Genomic DNA, 21,999 nt, shown 5'->3' with positions numbered 1-21,999 from the left:
CACTTGTAATAAGCACTCGTTTAAAAGTTTACTTAAATTACCATTTTCTTTGCATATCTTTTTCTGATTTCTCTATCCATATAGAAAATATATTCTCAGTAAGGATAAGTCTGTATTGAATCTGTTGGTTTTTTAAGTGTGTTTTTTATTTTTCAGGTATGCTTTCTCACCAGCTAAAGCAGCATGTTATTGATGGAGAGAAGACCATCATTCAGAACCCAACAGACCAGCAAAAGTAAGTGATACGTTATATTAAAAAAAACAAAGGTTTTATACAGAGGACATTTTGCAAACAATGTGTTTGTTACCGTTTGTTTTACTCAAGACTGTTAAATCTAGATTAAAACATACGTATTCTCTTTATCGCCGTACACAATGTCAGTTTAGTAAATCTTTTCTTTTACTACCTTATAGGTTGATAGAGATAAGTATATACACCCTTTGCTTGTCTGAGAGCAATACATGTATTATTATGGCCCTTTTTAAGGCTTCATATTTGCTTAGAAATCTAAATTGTTTTACCTTTATTTTTTTTTTTTTCCATGTCGCCTTTTAAAGGGACAGTCAAGTCCAAAAAAACTTTCATTTTTCAAATAGGGAATGTAATTTTAAACAACTTTCCAGTTTACTTTTATCAACAATTTTGCTTTGTTCTCTTGGTATTCTAGTTGAAAGCAACCCTAGGAAGGCACATATAATTTCTAAGCCCTTGAAGGCCGCCTCTATTTCTCCAACATTGGTGTGTCCGGTCCACGGCGTCATCCTTACTTGTGGGATATTCTCTTCCCCAACAGGAAATGGCAAAGAGTCCCCGCAAAGCTGGTCACATGATCCCTCATAGGCTCCGCCCACCCCAGTCATTCTCTTTGCCGTTGCACAGGCAACATCTCCACGGAGATGGTTAAGAGTTTTTTGTAGTTTTATTCTTCTATCAAGTGTTTGTTATTTTAAAATAGTGCTGGTATGTACTATTTACTCTGAAACAGAAAAGGATGAAGATTTCTGTTTGTAAGAGGAAGATGATTTTTAGCAGACAGTAACTAAAATCGACACAGGACTGTTGAGATGAAGTAACTTCAGTTGGGGGAAACAGTTAGCAGTCTTTTCTGCTTAAGGTATGACTAGCCATATTTCTAACAAGACCATGTAATGCTGGAAGGCTGTCATTTCCCCTCATGGGGACCGGTAAGCCATTTTCTTAGTTAAACATAAAAGAATAAAGGGCTTCAAAAAGGGCTTAAAAACTGGTAGACATTTTTCTGGGCTAAAACAATTGCTTTACTAGGCATATTATGCAGATTCTAACTAATTATTGGTATTATAATCTTGGGGAACGTTTAGAAAAACGGCAGGCACTGTGTTGGACACCTTTTTCAGATGGGGGCCTTTCTAGTTATAGACAGCCTCATTCTGGGACTGTATAGGGGTTAAATGTAAAAACGGCTCCGGTTCTGTTAATTTAAGGGTTAAAGCTCTGAAATTTGGTGTGCAATACTTTTAATGCTTTAAGACACTGTGGTGAAATTTTGGTGAATTTTGAACAATTCCTTCATACTTTTTCACATATTCAGTAATAAAGAGTTTTCAGTTTGAAATTTAAAGTGACAGTAACGGTTTTATTTTAAAACTTTTTTGTGCTTTGTTGACAAGTTTAAGCCTGTTTAACATGTCTGTACCATCAGATAAGCTATGTTCTATATGTATGAAAGCCAATGTGTCTCCCCATTTAAATTTATGTGATAATTGTGCCATAGTGTCCAAACAAAGTAAGGACAGTAATGCCACAGATAATGATATTGCCCAAGATGATTCCTCAAATGAGGGGAGTAAACATGATACTACATCATCCCCTACTGTGTCTACACCAGTTATGCCCACACAGGAGGCCCCTAGTACATCTAGTGCGCCAATACTTATTACCATGCAACAATTAACGGCTGTAATGGATAACTCCATAGCGAATCTTTTATCCAAAATGCCTACTTATCAGAGAAAGCGCGATTGCTCTGTTTTAAACACTGAAGAGCAAGAGGAAGCTGATAACTGTTCTGACATACCCTCACACCAATCTCAAGGGGCCATGAGGGAGGTTTTGTCTGATGGAGAAATTTCAGATTCAGGAAAAATTTCTCATCAAGCTGAACCTGATGTTGTGACATTTAAATTTAAATTAGAACATCTCCGCGCACTGCTTAAGGAGGTGTTATCTACTCTGGATGATTGTGACAATTTGGTCATTCCAGAGAAATTATGTAAGATGGACAAGTTCCTAGAGGTTCCGGTGCCCCCCGACGCTTTTCCTATACCCAAGCGGGTGGCGGACATAGTAAATAAAGAGTGGGAAAGGCCCGGCATACCTTTTGTTCCCCCCCCTATATTTAAGAAATTATTTCCTATAGTCGACCCCAGAAAGGACTTATGGCAGACAGTCCCCAAGGTCGAGGGGGCGGTTTCTACTCTAAACAAACGCACTACTATTCCTATCGAAGATAGTTGTGCTTTCAAAGATCCTATGGATAAGAAATCGGAGGGTTTGCTTAAAAAGATTTTTGTACAGCAAGGTTACCTTCTACAACCAATTTCATGCATTGTTCCTGTCACTACGGCAGCGTGTTTCTGGTTCGAGGAACTAGAAAAATCGCTCAGTAAAGAATCTTCGTATGAGGAGGTTATGGACAGAGTTCAAGCACTTAAATTGGCTAACTCTTTTGTTTTAGATGCCGCTTTGCAATTAGCTAGATTAGCGGCGAAAAATTCAGGGTTTGCTGTCGTGGTGCGCAGAGTGCTTTGGCTTAAGTCTTGGTCAGCGGATGTGTCTTCCAAGACAAAATTGCTTAACATTCCTTTCAAAGGTAAAACATTATTTGGACCTGATTTGAAAGAGATTATTTCAGACATCACTGGGGGAAAGGGCCACGCCCTCCCACAGGATAGGTCTTTTAAGGCTAATAATAAGCCTAATTTTCGTCCCTTTCGCAGAAACGGACCAGTCTCTAATTCTGTATCCTCTAAGCAAGAGGGTAATACTTCACAACCCAAACCAGCCTGGAAACCAATGCAAGGCTGGAACAAGGGTAAGCAGGCCAAGAAGCCTACCACTGCTACCAAAACAGCATGAAGGGATAGCCCCCGATCCGGGACCGGATCTAGTGGGGGGCAGACTTTCTCTCTTTGCTCAGACTTGGGCAAGAGATGTTCAGGATCCTTGGGCGCTAGAAATAGTTTCTCAAGGTTATCTCCTGGAATTCAAGGAACTACCCCCAAGGGGAAGGTTCCACAGGTCTCAATTATCTTCAAACCAAATAGAGACAGGCATTCTTACATTGTGTAGAAGACCTGTTAAAGATGGGAGTGATACATCCAGTTCCAATAAGAGAACAAGGAATGGGATTTTATTCCAATCTGTTCATAGTTCCCAAAAAAGAGGGAACATTCAGACCAATTTTGGATCTAAAGATCCTAAACAAATTTCTCAGGGTACCATCGTTCAAAATGGAAACTATTCGAACGATCCTACCTACTATCCAGGAAAATCAATTTATGACTACCGTGGATTTAAAGGATGCGTACCTACATATTCCTATCCACAAGGAACATCATCAGTTCCTAAGGTTCGCTTTTCTGGACAAGCATTACCAGTTTATGGCACTTCCATTTGGATTAGCCACTGCTCCAAGGATTTTCACAAAGGTACTAGGGTCCCTTCTAGCGGTTCTAAGACCAAGGGGCATTGCAGTAGTACCTTACTTGGACGACATCCTGATTCAAGCGTCGTCCCTGTCAAAAGCAAAGGCTCATACGGACATCATCCTAGCCTTTCTCAGATCTCACGGATGGAAGGTGAACAAAGAAAAACGTTCTCTGTCCCTGTCAACAAGAGTTCCCTTCTTGGGAACAATAATAGATTCCTTAGAAATGAGGATTTTTCTGACAGAGGTCAGAAAATCAAAACTTCTAAGCTCTTGTCAAGTACTTCATTCTGTTCCTCGTCCTTCCATAGCGCAGTGCATGGAAGTAATAGGATTGATGGTTGCAACAATGGACATAGTTCCTTTTGCACGAATTCATCTAAGACCATTACAACTGTGCATGCTCAGACAGTGGAATGGGGATTATACAGACTTGTCTCCGACGATTCAAGTAGATCAAAAGACCAGAGATTCACTCCGTTGGTGGCTGACCCTGGACAATCTGTCACAGGGAATGAGCTTCCGCAGACCAGAGTGGGTCATTGTCACGACCGACGCCAGCCTAGTGGGCTGGGGCGCGGTCTGGGAATCCCTGAAAGCTCAGGGTCTATGGTCTCGGGAAGAGTCTCTTCTCCCGATAAACATTCTGGAACTGAGAGCGATATTCAATGCTCTCAGAGCTTGGCCTCAACTAGAAAAGGCCAAATTCATAAGGTTTCAGTCAGACAACATGACGACCGTTGCATATATCAATCATCAGGGGGGAACAAGGACTTCCCTGGCGATGAAAGAAGTGACCAAGATAATTCAATGGGCGGAGGATCACTCCTGCCACTTGTCTGCGATCCACATCCCAGGAGTGGAAAATTGGGAAGCGGATTTTCTGAGTCGTCAGACATTCCATCCGGGGGAGTGGGAACTCCATCCGGAAATCTTTGCCCAAATAACTCAATTATGGGGCATTCCAGACATGGATCTGATGGCGTCTCGTCAGAACTTCAAGGTTCCTTGCTACGGGTCCAGATCCAGGGATCCCAAGGCGACCCTAGTAGATGCACTAGTAGCACCTTGGACCTTCAACCTAGCTTATGTATTCCCACCGTTTCCTCTCATCCCCAGGCTGGTAGCCAGGATCAATCAGGAGAGGGCCTCGGTGATCTTGATAGCTCCTGCGTGGCCACGCAGGACTTGGTATGCAGACCTGGTGAATATGTCATCGGCTCCACCATGGAAGCTACCTTTGAGACAGGACCTTCTTGTTCAGGGTCCATTCGAACATCCGAATCTGGTTTCCCTCCAACTGACAGCTTGGAGATTGAACGCTTGATTTTATCAAAGCGTGGGTCTTCAGATTCTGTAATAGATACTCTGATTCAGGCTAGAAAGCCTGTAACTAGAAAAATTTACCATAAAATATGGAAAAAATATATCTGTTGGTGTGAATCTAAAGGATTCCCATGGAACAAGATAAAAATTCCTAAGATTCTATCCTTTCTACAAGAAGGTTTGGAGAAAGGATTATCTGCAAGTTCTCTGAAGGGACAGATCTCTGCTTTATCTGTTTTACTTCACAAAAGACTGGCATCTGTGCCAGATGTTCAAGCATTTGTTCAGGCTCTGGTTAGGATCAAGCCTGTTTACAGACCTTTGACTCCTCCCTGGAGTCTAAATCTAGTTCTTTCAGTTCTTCAAGGGGTTCCGTTTGAACCCTTACATTCCGTAGATATCAAGTTATTATCTTGGAAAGTTTGTTTTTGGTTGCAATTTCTTCTGCTAGAAGAGTTGCAGAGTTATCTGCTCTGCAGTGTTCTCCGCCCTATCTGGTGTTCCATGCAGATAAGGTGGTTTTGCGTACTAAGCCTGGTTTTCTTCCGAAAGTTGTTTCCAACAAAAATATTAACCAGGAGATAGTTGTACCTTCTTTGTGTCCGAATCCAGTTTCAAAGAAGGAACGTTTGTTACACAATTTGGAAGTAGTCCGTGCTCTAAAATTCTATTTAGAGGCTACTAAAGATTTCAGACAAACATCTTCCTTGTTTGTTGTTTATTCTGGTAAAAGGAGAGGTCAAAAAGCGACTTCTACCTCTTTCCTTTTGGCTTAAAAGCATTATCCGATTGGCTTATGAGACTGCCGGACGCAGCCTCCTGAAAGAATCACAGCTCACTCCACTAGGGCTGTGGCTTCCACATGGGCCTTCAAGAACGAGGCTTCTGTTGACCAGATATGTAAGGCAGCGACTTGGTCTTCACTGCACACTTTTGCCAAATTTTACAAATTTGATACTTTTGCTTCTTCGGAGGCTATTTTTGGGAGAAAGGTTTTGCAAGCCGTGGTGCCTTCCATTTTGGTGACCTGATTTGCTCCCTCCCTTCATCCGTGTCCTAAAGCTTTGGTATTGGTTCCCACAAGTAAGGATGACGCCGTGGACCGGACACACCAATGTTGGAGAAAACAGAATTTATGCTTACCTGATAAATTACTTTCTCCAACGGTGTGTCCGGTCCACGGCCCGCCCTGGTTTTTTTAATCAGGTCTGATGAATTATTTTCTCTAACTACAGTCACCACGGTATCATATGGTTTCTCCTATATATATTTCCTCCTGTCCGTCGGTCGAATGACTGGGGTGGGCGGAGCCTAGGAGGGATCATGTGACCAGCTTTGCTGGGACTCTTTGCCATTTCCTGTTGGGGAAGAGAATATCCCACAAATAAGGATGACGCCGTGGACCGGACACACCGTTGGAGAAAGTAATTTATCAGGTAAGCATAAATTCTGTTTTTATTTACTTTTCACAGCAGGGGAGAGCAAGCTCATGTAGGCCATATAGATAACATTGTGATCATGCTAGTGGCAGACACTGCACTAATTGGCTAAAATGCAAGTCAATAGATAATAACGAAGTCATGTGCTTAGGGGCGGTCAGAAGATGCTTAGATACAAGTTAGTCACAGAAGTAAAAAGTGTATTAATATAACAGTGTTGGTTTTGCAAAACTGGGGAATGGGTAATAAAGGGATTATCTATCTTTTTAAACAACAAAAGTTCTGGTGTTCACTGTCCCTTTTAAGGAGCTCATAATTTAACATAAATTGATTTCATGATAAGTTGTGCAGTAAACATTAAAGACTTTTAATAACAAATGTTAGCTTAATGTTGGCTACAATTTTTGCTGGGTTGTCGGTAAAATCAGCCAAGTGTGGTGCACCCTAAAAGGTACGATGATTCTATCAGGCGAGAAATTCCTGGTTTGGTGTATGAATCTCCTTTACATTTTTCTTTCTCCTGTTTTCTGATTGATAGTCATTTGGTTGAAGAGGATGTTATGAAATGTTTTGTGGGGTTGCTACCTAGACAATAATTTGCTTTGATAATGAGGTTTGACACATTTACAAGTATGGCATTCACACTTAGAGGTCTAAGTTGTGTAGGCATCTATTTATTTTTTTTTTTTTGTGGTTAGTAGTAATTGCTGGGTTTTTTTGTGTTTTTTTTATTTTGAACTGGTAGGTGTAAGGTGGTTGAGAGTCCATGAGTTCATTACTTCTGGGATTCAACTCCTAGTCACTAGGAAGGAGGCAAAGAATCCAAACACTCAAAGTATGCTATCCCTCTGTCTGACTGATTAGCCAGTCTAAATCTTTGCCTGTCAGGAGGAAAGGTAAAGAATTGAGGCCCTTTAAAGATTCTTTGAAGGGGGTCCTCAGACTGATTTTAGGCTATTTCCCCCCTCACAGAGCTGCTACTGAAAGACATAGGGAATATTTGGAGTATAGGGTAGTGCCACAATTATACCCAGTGATGTAGTAAGTCACAAGCCTGCCACAGGTGTAGCAGGGACCGGTCCCCTAGCCGCCTTCTGATGAGTTGTCGAGATACTCCTGACAGTGATCCTCTGCTGTGACGTACACAGCACTGAATGGGCTCTCTACTGAAAGCAGACATTTCTACTGTGGTAAGATCTAAGCAGAGTGGGTGCACTTCTGGTAATTACAGATTTACTTGCACTCGTCTAGCCAACCGGCTATTAGGTACAGTTATTTGACACTGCATGCATTGCACTGCACTAATCAAACAGGGACTCGTCTATTTGTAATAGCTCCTGCTTGCTCCATCTGGGCTCTTTTTCTAAGTCATGACCTGCTATCTCAACCTGACAGCTTAGTAATTGATCACTTTATTCTACTTCAGAGAGGTTTCTGTGATACCAAGCTAGGAATCCTGTTACAGGGAATATGTATCTCAAAGTAAAGAAAGTTGTTTGTTTTTTGTCACACAGAATTTTTGTTTTATTTAGTATTCGTTCAGAATTCCCCAAATTCTCCAATTTTTGCAAATTGTAATGGATAGGGGCTTATCCTTTTTAGCTCTTTTGAAGGGTCAATTTCCACTCTTTTGGTTCTGTTCCTCACAAAATAGTTAACCTTCCTAATGTTTATAGTTTTGTTCAAGCATTAATCAGATTAATACCTGCTATTACATTTTTCTTCTTTGGAACCTAGATCTAGATTTAAAGATTTCCATTTTTTAACTTTAATCGACAAAGGATTTTAGTCAATCCACTAGGCCCTCTGCTGTTACTTTGATTATATATATATATATATATATATATATATATATATATATATATATATATATATATATATATATATATATATATATATATATATATATATATTAATATGGTTTAATATGGTTTTTTTAAGGTTTAATACAAGTCATACATGAATGAAATACATATATCCTATAGTAGCATAATTGAGGTTTACAAAATACATTCCTGAAGGAAAAGTAAATTACATATATAAATAGTATGCCTGATGCTCAATATACCTCCTGGATAGTACATGGTCACTTTTTGACCTCCTCAGTATATAACCAAGTTTTAGGTCATTTCCAACAAAGGAGACGACTTTTGGGTCCCTAATGATAAGCCTATTTTTTTTATTTTTATTTTTTTATCTTTAATATAAACTTTAGTAACACTCTATGAAACCCCTAGAACTAAAGTCAAAAAACCAAACTTAGCCCAAATGAGAAGTTATGGCCACTCATGGACCTCCTAGTCCAAAGCTATATAATTGATATTACCCCCACGTATAGCTATGTGGGGGTAATATCAATTATAACATACCTAGAAGGAAGACTACATGCTAGATGAAGAGTAGGAATAGTTATAGTGGCCAGGTCATGCCTTACTATATAATGTCAGACTAGGTCCTCCTTTTTTTTTTTTTTTTTTTTTCTTTTTTTTCATTGAGAAAACAGTGTGATTATCTAATACAATCTTGTTCAGGAAAGTAAAAAAACCAAACATACCACATACCAACTAAATAGTTCTTGCAACGCTGAAGGACCCCCTGAATGATTGACAGCCTTAGTTTTCTCTGTAAACATAAAAAACAATCTCTATATAGGGCTTCTCTTTAGTAAGACATAAGACTTATAACCACTAATACCCAAGTATTTGTTATGTCACCTGAAATCTTGTGTAAACCATATAGTTTAGTAAAATATGGGAAAAAAAGGTTGAGGAATATTGTCATTGTTTGCACTTTTATTTATTTTTTATTTTGTTTGTTTCTCTGGAAAGCATAAAGGTCAGAAAGCTACTGCTACTTCTCTTTCTGAGAAGTATAATCCTTTTTGCTTATGAGACTGCTGGTCAGCAGCCTCCTGAGAGAATTAAGGTGCATTCCACGAGGGCTGTTTCCTCTCCTTGGGCTTTTGAAAAATTAAAGGGACACTGAACCTAAATTTTTTTCTTTCGTGATTTAGATAGAGCATGACATTTTAAACAACTTTCTAATTTACTCCTATTTTCAAATGTTCTTCATTCTCTTGGTATCTTTATTTGAAATGCAAGAATGTAAGTTTAGATGCGGCCCATTTTTGATGAACAACCAATAGAAAAGTGCTGTCCAGAGTTCTGAACCCAAAAAAAGCTTAGATGCATTCTTATTCAAATAAAGATAGCAAGAGAACGAAGAAAAGTTGATAATAGGAGTAAATTAGAAAGTTGCTTAAAATTGCATGCTCTATATGAATCACGAAATAGAAAATTTGCTTTCAGTGTCTGTGGCACAGATTTGCAAGGCTGCAACTTGGTCCTCTCTGTATACTTTTTCCAAATTTGATTCTTTTTCCTTGGCTCAGGCTTCCTTTGGGAGAAAGGTTCTTCAAGCAGTGGTGCCTTCTGTTTAGGTCTGCCTGTCTTGTTCTCCCTCCCTAGTCATCTGTGTCCTCTATCTTGGGTATTGGTTCCCACTAGTAATTGATGACATTGTGAACTCTCCATGTCTTAGGAAAGAAAACAAAATTTATGCCTACCTGATAAATTTCTTTCCGGATATGGTGAGTCCACAACCCCACCCTTAATTTAAAGGGACAGTCAACACCAGAATTTTTGTTGTTTAAAAAGAAAGATAATCTCTTTATTACCCATTCCCCAGTTTTGCATAACCAACAGTTATAATAATGCACGTTTTACCTCTTATTATCTTGTATCTAAGCTTCTGCTGACTGCCCCCTTATTTCAGTTCTTTTGACAGACATGCAGTTTAGCCAAACAGTGCTCACTCCTAGGTCACTTTACGTGCATGAGCTCAATGTTATCTATATGAAACATGTGAACTAATGCCCTCTAGTGGTCAAAATTTATTCAGATTAGAGGCAGTCTTCAAGGTCTAAGAAATTAGCATATGAACCTCCTAGTTTTAGCTTTCAACTAAGAATACCAAGAGAACAAAGCAAAATTGGTGATAAAAGTAAATTGGGAAGTTATTTAAAACATGAAAGTTTTTTTTTTTTTTTTTTGGACTTGACTGTCCCCTTAAGATAGTTATTTTTGACTAAACCTCAGGCACCTCTACACCTTTGTGGTGGTCCTTTTTCCATTTCACTTTGGTCGAATGACTGGGGATTGTGGGAAGGGGAGTGACACTTAACAACTTTGCTGTGGTGCTCTTTGCCTCCTCTTGCTGGCCAGGAGTGATATTCCCACTAGTAATTGATGACGTTGTGGACTCTTCATATCCAGAAAGAAAGAAATTTATCAGGTAAGCATACATTTTTTTTTTTTTCCCATTTTTTTTTTTTTTAAAACATACTAACTAGCAGTATATAAACGCATGTTTCCAGCAGATATAACTAATAAAACAGCATGTGGAATATAAATATATTGAGAATATTCAACTGGATAACCGCCTAGTACAATTAGATGGCTGCTCAAAAAAAGGTCACAGAGCCAGCAGTTTAGTACTTAAGTCAGCCTAACCAGCTATATATGCTTATCCGGAAAGTGGGGGTAGATGATGGTCCAGCACGTTACCAGGCCTCAGCTGCGTACCTCATCTTTCTCCAACATAGGTGTGTCCGGTCCACGGCGTCATCCTTACTTGTGGGATATTCTCTTCCCCAACAGGAAATGGCAAAGAGCCCAGCAAAGCTGGTCACATGATCCCTCCTAGGCTCCGCCTTCCCCAGTCATTCTCTTTGCCGTTGTACAGGCAACATCTCCACGGAGATGGCTTAGAGTTTTTTGGTGTTTAAATGTAGTTTTTATTCTTCAATCAAGAGTTTGTTATTTTAAAATAGTGCTGGTATGTACTATTTACTCTGAAACAGAAAAGAGATGAAGATTTCTGTTTGTAAGAGGAAAATGATTTTAGCAACCGTTACTAAAATCGATGGCTGTTCCACACAGGACTGTTGAGAGGAATTAACTTCAGTTGGGGGAACAGTGAGCAGACTTTTGCTGCTTGAGGTATGACACATTCTAACAAGACGATGTAATGCTGGAAGCTGTCATTTTCCCTATGGGATCCGGTAAGCCATTTTTATTACAGAAAGAAATAAAGGGCTTCACAAGGGCTTTCTAAGACTGTAGACATTTTCTGGGCTAAATCGATTTATATTTTATACTCCATAGCCTTGAGGAATTATTTTAATCTTGGGAATTATGTAAAATAACCGGCAGGCACTGTATTGGACACCTTATTCTCTAGGGGCTTTCCCTAATCATAGGCAGAGTCTCATTTTCGCGCCTGTATTGCGCACTTGTTTTTGAGAAGCATGACATGCAGATGCATGTGTGAGGAGCTCTGATACATAGAAAAGACTTTCTGAAGGCGTCATTTGGTATCGTATTCCCCTTTGGGCTTGGTTGGGTCTCAGCAAAGCAGATACCAGGGACTGTAAAGGGGTTAAATATAAAAACGGCTCCGGTTCCGTTATTTTAAGGGTTAAAGCTTCCAAATTTGGTGTGCAATACTTTTAAGGCTTTAAGACACTGTGGTGAAATTTTGGTGAATTTTGAACAATTCCTTCATACTTTTTCGCAATTGCAGTAATAAAGTGTGTTCAGTTTAAAATTTAAAGTGACAGTAACGATTTATTTTAAAACGTTTTTTGTACTTTGTTATCAAGTTTTTGCCTGTTTAACATGTCTGAACTACCAGATAGACTGTGTTCTGAATGTGGGGAAGCCAAGGTTCCTTCTCATTTAAATAGATGTGATTTCTTTCATGTAATTAACAAGAGTCCATGAGCTAGTGACGTATGGGATATACATTCCTACCAGGAGGGGCAAAGTTTCCCAAACCTTAAAATGCCTATAAATACACCCCTCACCACACCCACAAATCAGTTTTACAAACTTTGCCTCCAAGGGAGGTGGTGAAGTAAGTTTGTGCTAGATTCTACGTTGATATGCGCTCCGCAGCAAGTTGGAGCCCGGTTTTCCTCTCAGCGTGCAGTGAATGTCAGAGGGATGTGAAGAGAGTATTGCCTATTGAATGCAGTGATCTCCTTCTACGGGGTCTATTTCATAAGGTTCTCTGTTATCGGTCGTAGAGATTCATCTCTTACCTCCCTTTTCAGATCGACGATATACTCTTATATTTTCCATTACCTCTACTGATTCTCGTTTCAGTACTGGTTTGGCTTTCTACAAACATGTAGATGAGTGTCCTGGGTACAGAATTGGTTTCAAGATGAGACCTCCTGCAAAGAGATTTTTTCTTTCCCGTGTCCCAGTAAATCCAGTGAAAGCTCAAGCATTTCTGAATTGTGTTTCAGATCTAGAGTTGGCTGGAGTAATTATGCCAGTTCCAGTTCCGGAACAGGGGATGGGGTTTTATTCAAATCTCTTCATTGTACCAAAGAAGGAGAATTCCTTCAGACCAGTTCTGGATCTAAAATTATTGAATCGTTATGTAAGGATACCAACGTTCAAGATGGTAACTGTAAGGACTATATTGCCTTTTGTTCAGCAAGGGAATTATATGTCCACAATAGATTTACAGGATGCATATCTGCATATTCCGATTCATCCAGATCATTATCAGTTCCTGAGATTCTCTTTTCTAGACAAGCATTACCAATTTGTGGCTCTACCGTTTGGCCTTGCTACAGCTCCAAGAATTTTCACAAAGATTCTCGGTGCCCTTCTGTCTGTAATCAGAGAACAGGGTATTGTGGTATTTCCTTATTTGGACGATATCTTGGTACTTGCTCAGTCTTTACATTTAGCAGAGTCTCATACGAATCGACTTGTGTTGTTTCTTCAAGATCATGGTTGGAGGATCAATTTACCAAAAAGTTCTTTGATTCCTCAAACAAGGGTAACCTTTCTGGGTTTCCAGATAGATTCAGTGTCCATGACTCTGTCTTTAACAGACAAGAGACGTCTAAAATTGATTACAGCTTGTCGAAACCTTCAGTCTCAATCATTCCCTTCGGTAGCCTTATGCATGGAAATTCTAGGTCTTATGACTGCTGCATCGGACGCGATCCCCTTTGCTCGTTTTCACATGCGACCTCTTCAGCTCTGTATGCTGAACCAATGGTGCAGGGATTACACGAAGATATATCAATTAATATCTTTAAAACCGATTGTTCGACACTCTCTAACGTGGTGGACAGATCACCATCGTTTAATTCAGGGGGCTTCTTTTGTTCTTCCGACCTGGACTGTAATTTCAACAGATGCAAGTCTCACAGGTTGGGGAGCTGTGTGGGGATCTCTGACGGCACAAGGAGTTTGGGAATCTCAGGAGGTGAGATTACCGATCAATATTTTGGAACTCCGTGCAATTTTCAGAGCTCTTCAGTTTTGGCCTCTTCTGAAGAGAGAATCGTTCATTTGTTTTCAGACAGACAATGTCACAACTGTGGCATACATCAATCATCAAGGAGGGACTCACAGTCCTCTGGCTATGAAAGAAGTATCTCGAATTTTGGTTTGGGCGGAATCCAGCTCCTGTCTAATCTCTGCGGTTCATATCCCAGGTGTAGACAATTGGGAAGCGGATTATCTCAGTCGCCAAACGTTGCATCCGGGCGAATGGTCTCTTCACCCAGAGGTATTTCTTCAGATTGTTCAAATGTGGGGGCTCCCAGAGATAGATCTGATGGCCTCTCATCTAAACAAGAAACTTCCCAGGTATCTGTCCAGATCCCGGGATCCTCAGGCGGAGGCAGTGGATGCATTATCACTTCCTTGGAAGTATCATCCGGCCTATATCTTTCCGCCTCTAGTTCTTCTTCCAAGAGTAATCTCCAAGATTCTGAGGGAATGCTCGTTTGTTCTGCTAATAGCTCCGGCATGGCCTCACAGGTTTTGGTATGCGGATCTTGTCCGGATGGCATCTTGCCAACCATGGACTCTTCCGTTAAGACCAGACCTTCTGTCGCAAGGTCCTTTTTTCCATCCGGATCTGAAATCCTTAAATTTAAAGGTATGGAGATTGAACGCTTGATTCTTGGTCAAAGAGGTTTCTCTGACTCCGTGATTAATACTATGTTACAGGCTCGTAAATCTGTATCTCGAGAGATATATTATAGAGTCTGGAAGACTTATATTTCTTGGTGTCTTTCTCATCATTTTTCTTGGCATTCTTTTAGAATACCGAGAATTTTACAGTTTCTTCAGGATGGTTTAGATAAGGGTTTGTCCGCAAGTTCTTTGAAAGGACAAATCTCCGCTCTTTCTGTTCTTTTTCACAGAAAGATTGCTATTCTTCCTGATATTCATTGTTTTGTACAAGCTTTGGTTCGTATAAAACCTGTCATTAAGTCAATTTCTCCTCCTTGGAGTTTGAATTTGGTTCTGGGAGCTCTTCAAGCTCCTCCGTTTGAACCTATGCATTCATTGGACATTAAATTACTTTCTTGGAAAGTTTTGTTCCTTTTGGCCATCTCTTCTGCTAGAAGAGTTTCTGAATTATCTGCTCTTTCTTGTGAGTCTCCTTTTCTGATTTTTCATCAGGATAAGGCGGTGTTGCGAACTTCTTTTGAATTTTTACCTAAGGTTGTGAATTCCAACAACATTAGTAGAGAAATTGTGGTTCCTTCATTATGTCCTAATCCTAAGAATTCTAAGGAGAAATCGTTGCATTCTTTGGATGTTAGAGCTTTGAAATATTATGTTGAAGATACGAAATCTTTCCGTAAGACTTCTAGTCTATTTGTTATCTTTTCCGGTTCTAGGAAAGGCCAGAAAGCTTCTGCCATTTCTTTGGCATCTTGGTTGAAATCTTTAATTCATCTTGCCTATGTTGAGTCGGGTAAAATTCCGCCTCAGAGAATTACAGCTCATTCTACTAGGTCAGTATCTACTTCCTGGGCGTTTAGGAATGAAGCTTCGGTTGACCAGATCTGCAAAGCAGCAACTTGGTCCTCTTTGCATACTTTTACTAAATTCTACCATTTCGATGTATTTTCTTCTTCTGAAGCAGTTTTTGGTAGAAAAGTTCTTCAGGCAGCGATTTCAGTTTGAATCTTCTGCTTATGTTTTTCGTTAAACTTTATTTTGGGTGTGGATTATTTTCAGCAGGAATTGGCTGTCTTTATTTTATCCCTCCCTCTCTAGTGACTCTTGTGTGGAAAGATCCACATCTTGGGTAGTCATTATCCCATACGTCACTAGCTCATGGACTCTTGTTAATTACATGAAAGAAAACATAATTTATGTAAGAACTTACCTGATAAATTCATTTCTTTCATATTAACAAGAGTCCATGAGGCCCACCCTTTTTTGTGGTGGTTATGATTTTTTTGTATAAAGCACAATTATTCCAATTCCTTATTTTATATGCTTCGCACTTTTTTTCTTATCACCCCACTTCTTGGCTATTCGTTAAACTGATTTGTGGGTGTGGTGAGGGGTGTATTTATAGGCATTTTAAGGTTTGGGAAACTTTGCCCCTCCTGGTAGGAATGTATATCCCATACGTCACTAGCTCATGGACTCTTGTTAATATGAAAGAAATGAATTTATCAGGCAAGTTCTTACATAAATTATGTTTTATGTGACACAAAATTTAGAGAAAATGATGCCCAAGATGATTCCTCAAGTGAGGGGAGTAAGCATGGTACTGCATCATCCCCTCCTTCGTCTACACCAGTCTTGCCCACACAGGAGGCCCCTAGTACATCTAGCGCGCCAATACTCCTTACTATGCAACAATTAACGGCTGTAATGGATAATTCTATCAAAAACATTTTAGCCAAAATGCCCACTTATCAGCGAAAGCGCGACTGCTCTGTTTTAGAAAATACTGAAGAGCATGAGGACGCTGATGATATTGGTTCTGAAGGGCCCCTACACCAATCTGAGGGGGCCAGGGAGGTTTTGTCTGAGGGAGAAATTTCAGATTCAGGGAAAATTTCTCAACAAGCTGAACCTGATGTGATTACATTTAAATTTAAATTGGAACATCTCCGCGCTCTGCTTAAGGAGGTGTTATCCACTCTGGATGATTGTGAGAATTTGGTCATTCCAGAGAAACTATGTAAAATGGACAAGTTCCTAGAGGTCCCGGGGCCCCCCGAAGCTTTTCCTATACCCAAGCGGGTGGCGGACATTGTAAATAAAGAATGGGAAAGGCCCGGTATACCTTTCGTCCCTCCCCCCATATTTAAAAAATTGTTTCCTATGGTCGACCCCAGAAAGGACTTATGGCAGACAGTCCCTAAGGTCGAGGGGGCGGTTTCTACTCTAAACAAACGCACCACTATACCCATAGAAGATAGTTGTGCTTTCAAGGATCCTATGGATAAAAAATTAGAAGGTTTGCTTAAAAAGATGTTTGTTCAGCAAGGTTACCTTCTACAACCAATTTCATGCATTGTTCCTGTCACTACAGCCGCGTGTTTCTGGTTCGATGAGCTAGAAAAGGCGATCAATAATAATTCTTCTTCTTATGAGGAGATTATGGACAGAATTCGTGCTCTCAAATTGGCTAATTCTTTCACCCTAGACGCCACTTTGCAATTGGCTAGGTTAGCGGCGAAAAATTCTGGTTTTGCTATTGTGGCGCGCAGAGCGCTTTGGTTAAAATCTTGGTCAGCGGATGCGTCTTCCAAGAACAAATTGCTTAACATTCCTTTCAAGGGGAAAACGCTGTTTGGCCCTGACTTGAAAGAGATTATCTCTGATATCACTGGGGGCAAGGGCCACGCCCTTCCTCAGGATAGGTCTTTCAAGGCCAAAAATAAACCTAATTTTCGTCCCTTTCGCAGAAACGGACCAGCCCCAAGTGCTACGTCCTCTAAGCAAGAGGGTAATACTTCTCAAGCCAAGCCAGCCTGGAGACCAATGCAAGGCTGGAACAAAGGAAAGCAGGCCAATAAACCTGCCACTGCTACCAAGACAGCATGAGATGTTGGCCCCCGATCCGGGACCGGATCTGGTGGGGGGCAGACTCTCTCTCTTCGCTCAGGCTTGGGCAAGAGATGTTCTGGATCCTTGGGCGCTAGAAATAGTCTCCCAAGGTTATTTTCTGGAATTCAAGGGGCTTCCCCCAAGGGGGAGGTTCCACAGGTCTCATTTGTCTTCAGACCACATAAAAAAACAGGCATTCTTACATTGTGTAGAAGACCTGTTAAAAATGGGAGTGATTCATCCTGTTCCATTAGGAGAACAAGGGATGGGGTTCTACTCCAATCTGTTCGTAGTTCCCAAAAAAGAGGGAACATTCAGACCAATCTTAGATCTCAAGATCCTAAACAAGTTTCTCAAGGTTCCATCGTTCAAAATGGAAACCATTCGAACTATTCTTCCTTCCATCCAGGACATCATGACCACGGTGGATTTAAAGGATGCGTATCTACATATTCCTATCCACAAGGAACATCATCGGTTCCTAAGGTTCGCATTCCTGGACAAGCATTACCAGTTTGTGGCACTTCCGTTCGGATTAGCCACTGCTCCAAGGATTTTCACAAAGGTACTAGGGTCCCTTCTAGCGGTGCTAAGACCAAGGGGCATTGCAGTAGTACCTTACTTGGACGACATTCTGATTCAAGCGTCGTCCCTTCCTCAAGCAAAGGCTCACACGGACACTGTCCTGGCCTTTCTCAGATCTCACGGGTGGAAAGTGAACGTAGAAAAAAGTTCTCTGTCTCCGTCAACAAGGGTTCCCTTCTTGGGAACAATAATAGACTCCTTAGAAATGAGGATTTTTCTGACAGAGGCCAGAAAATCAAAACTTCTGAACTCTTGTCAAATACTTCATTCTGTTCCTCTTCCTTCCATAGCGCAGTGCATGGAAGTAATAGGTTTGATGGTAGCGGCAATGGACATAGTTCCTTTTGCGCGCATTCATCTAAGACCATTACAACTGTGCATGCTCAGTCAGTGGAATGGGGACTATACAGACTTGTCTCCGACGATACAAGTAAATCAGAGGACCAGAGATTCACTCCGTTGGTGGCTGTCCCTGGACAACCTGTCACAGGGGATGAGCTTCCGCAGACCAGAGTGGGTCATTGTCACGACCAACGCCAGTCTGGTGGGCTGGGGCGCGGTCTGGGGACCCCTGAAAGCTCAGGGTCTTTGGTCTCGGGAAGAATCTCTTCTACCGATAAATATCCTGGAACTGAGAGCGATACTCAATGCTCTCAAGGCTTGGCCTCAGCTAGCAAAGGCCAAGTTCATACGGTTTCAATCAGACAACATGACGACTGTTGCGTACATCAACCATCAGGGGGGAACAAGGAGTTCCCTGGCGATGGAAGAAGTGACCAAAATCATTCAATGGGCGGAGACTCACTCCTGCCACTTGTCTGCAATCCACATCCCAGGAGTGGAAAATTGGGAAGCGGATTTTCTGAGTCGTCAGACATTTCATCCGGGGGAGTGGGAACTCCATCCGGAAATCTTTGCCCAAATCACTCAATTGTGGGGCATTCCAGACATGGATCTGATGGCCTCTCGTCAGAACTTCAAGGTTCCTTGCTACGGGTCCAGATCCAGGGATCCCAAGGCGACTCTAGTAGATGCACTAGTAGCACCTTGGACCTTCAAACTAGCTTATGTATTCCCGCCGTTTCCTCTCATCCCCAGGCTGGTAGCCAGGATCAATCAGGAGAGAGCATCGGTGATCTTGATAGCTCCTGCGTGGCCACGCAGGACTTGGTATGCAGACCTGGTGAATATGTCATCGGCTCCACCATGGAAGCTACCTTTGAGACGAGACCTTCTTGTTCAAGGTCCGTTCGAACATCCGAATCTGGTCTCACTCCAACTGACTGCTTGGAGATTGAACGCTTGATCTTATCAAAGCGAGGGTTCTCAGATTCTGTCATTGATACTCTTGTTCAGGCCAGAAAGCCTGTAACTAGAAAAATTTACCACAAAATATGGAAAAAATATATCTGTTGGTGTGAATCTAAAGGATTCCCTTGGGACAAGGTAAAAATTCCTAAGATTCTATCCTTCCTTCAAGAAGGTTTGGAGAAAGGATTATCTGCTAGTTCCTTGAAGGGACAGATTTCTGCCTTGTCTGTGTTACTTCACAAAAAACTGGCAGCTGTGCCAGATGTTCAAGCCTTTGTTCAGGCTCTGGTTAGAATCAAGCCTGTTTACAAACCTTTGACTCCTCCTTGGAGTCTCAATTTAGTTCTTTCAGTTCTTCAGGGGGTTCCGTTTGAACCCTTACATTCCGTTGATATTAAGTTATTATCTTGGAAAGTTTTGTTTTTGGTTGCAATTTCTTCTGCTAGAAGAGTTTCAGAATTATCTGCTCTGCAGTGTTCTCCTCCTTATCTGGTGTTCCATGCAGATAAGGTGGTTTTACGTACTAAACCTGGTTTTCTTCCGAAAGTTGTTTCTAACAAAAACATTAACCAGGAGATAGTCGTGCCTTCTTTGTGTCCGAATCCAGTTTCAAAGAAGGAACGTTTGTTGCACAATTTGGATGTTGTTCGTGCTCTAAAATTCTATTTAGATGCTACAAAGGATTTTAGACAAACATCTTCCTTGTTTGTTGTTTATTCTGGTAAAAGGAGAGGTCAAAAAGCAACTTCTACCTCTCTCTCTTTTTGGATTAAAAGCATCATCAGATTGGCTTACGAGACTGCCGGACGGCAGCCTCCTGAAAGAATCACAGCTCATTCCACTAGGGCTGTGGCTTCCACATGGGCCTTCAAGAACGAGGCTTCTGTTGATCAGATATGTAAGGCAGCGACTTGGTCTTCACTGCACACTTTTACTAAATTTTACAAGTTTGATACTTTTGCTTCTTCTGAGGCTATTTTTGGGAGAAAGGTTTTGCAAGCCGTGGTGCCTTCCATCTAGGTGACCTGATTTGCTCCCTCCCTTCATCCGTGTCCTAAAGCTTTGGTATTGGTTCCCACAAGTAAGGATGACGCCGTGGACCGGACACACCTATGTTGGAGAAAACAGAATTTATGTTTACCTGATAAATTACTTTCTCCAACGGTGTGTCCGGTCCACGGCCCGCCCTGGTTTTTTAATCAGGTCTGATGATTTATTTCCTTTAACTACAGTCACCACGGTATCATATGGTTTCTCCTATGCAAATATTCCTCCTTTACGTCGGTCGAATGACTGGGGAAGGCGGAGCCTAGGAGGGATCATGTGACCAGCTTTGCTGGGCTCTTTGCCATTTCCTGTTGGGGAAGAGAATATCCCACAAGTAAGGATGACGCCGTGGACCGGACACACCGTTGGAGAAAGTAATTTATCAGGTAAACATAAATTCTGTTTTTCAGGTCTGCCGGGCCAGTTTTTTTTTTTTTTTCTTTTGCTTAAATCGACGCCTCAAGTATTGTCACAACATCATTTGAGATAACCTTGGTTAGTGGAATGAAGGAGTAATAAACAGCGTATTTATCTGCTCCTATATTCAGCCGTAACTAAAAAGCAGCCATCTTGGTCGCAGATCTGACACGCACCCCCTTGGGTAAATCTTTTAATTCACATGGCTTACTTGGAGGAGGGAAAGTCTTTCCCTGGGTGTATTGTGATGTTTGCCAGATCAGTTTCTTCTTCCCAAGAATTTCAAAATGAGGTTTCGGTTTAATATATTTGCAAGGCAACAACATAAATTCTTCCTCTTAGATGGTTTTTTGCTACTTTGGAAGTGGCTTTTGTTAGGAAAGTTCTTGAGGCAGCAGTGTCTGGAAGCTAGTTTCCTGCCTTTTCAAGAGCTTTAATCCCACCACCATCATTACTCGTAGACTCCCCAGCTTGGGTATTAGTTCCCAGAAGTAATACATTTATGGACTTTAACCACCTTACGAAAGAGAACCAAAAATGTATGCTTACCTGATAAATTAATTTATTTTAAGGTGGTGAGAGTCCACAAGGCCGGCCCACTTTATTTTCTGGGGGCAGTTATAGTTTTGCACCTCATTTCTCTGTTCTGTCCTTTCCTACCTTTCTACTTCTCCTTACTTGGCTATATGTAAGACTAGCTAATCATTGAGTTAGGGGATTAGAATACTCTTGGAGTTTTAGGAATATCTGCCTCCTAATGGCCAGGAGATGAATCCCAGAAGTAATGAACTCAAGGTCTCTCACTACCTTGTAAGAAATTATCTGGTGAGCATTCTTCTTTTTTTATATGCTATATGTAATTTGTTTTTCTTTCAGAAAGGACCATGAAAAAGCAGAGTTTGAGGTCCATGAAGTTTATGCTGTTGATGTTCTTGTTAGCACTGGAGAAGGAAAGGTAAGTTATTTGTCAGTGAAGAAGTGATTATTTGCTTGGTGCTTTTAACTTTTTTACTTAGCCCTTTTTGGAGTACTTTGCCTATGAGAACTTTTTATTTGTTCCTCTTTCACTCCATCCAATGTAATTAAATTCAAATTGTTTCCTGTTTTAGGCAAAGGATGCTGGGCAAAGGACGACCATTTACAAAAGGGATCCCACAAAGCAGTACGGCCTCAAAATGAAAACTTCCCGTGCCTTTTTCAGCGAAGTGGAGAGACGGTTTGGTGCTATGCCATTCACACTCAGGTGATGGGTTTGGGCTGCTAATGGATCTTTGTGTCCTTTGT

General features: G+C 41.0%; 1 protein-coding gene across 1 annotated transcript in view; it reads left to right on the top strand.

Annotated features, from left to right (window-relative positions):
- The window catches only part of PA2G4 (proliferation-associated 2G4), a 78,735-nt gene that overhangs the window by 29,891 nt on the left and 26,845 nt on the right, over nucleotides 1–21,999 (top strand). The window contains exons 7-9 of the mRNA XM_053708113.1: nucleotides 157–235; nucleotides 21,592–21,670; nucleotides 21,825–21,958. Of these exons, the coding sequence (XP_053564088.1) occupies nucleotides 157–235; nucleotides 21,592–21,670; nucleotides 21,825–21,958 (292 nt within the window). The remainder of the gene's footprint in view (nucleotides 1–156; nucleotides 236–21,591; nucleotides 21,671–21,824; nucleotides 21,959–21,999) is intronic.

The sequence above is a fragment of the Bombina bombina genome, chromosome 3 (genome assembly GCF_027579735.1).
Source record: "Bombina bombina isolate aBomBom1 chromosome 3, aBomBom1.pri, whole genome shotgun sequence".
Lineage (NCBI taxonomy): Eukaryota > Metazoa > Chordata > Amphibia > Anura > Bombinatoridae > Bombina > Bombina bombina.
This window is presented reverse-complemented; position numbering and strand designations above follow the sequence as displayed.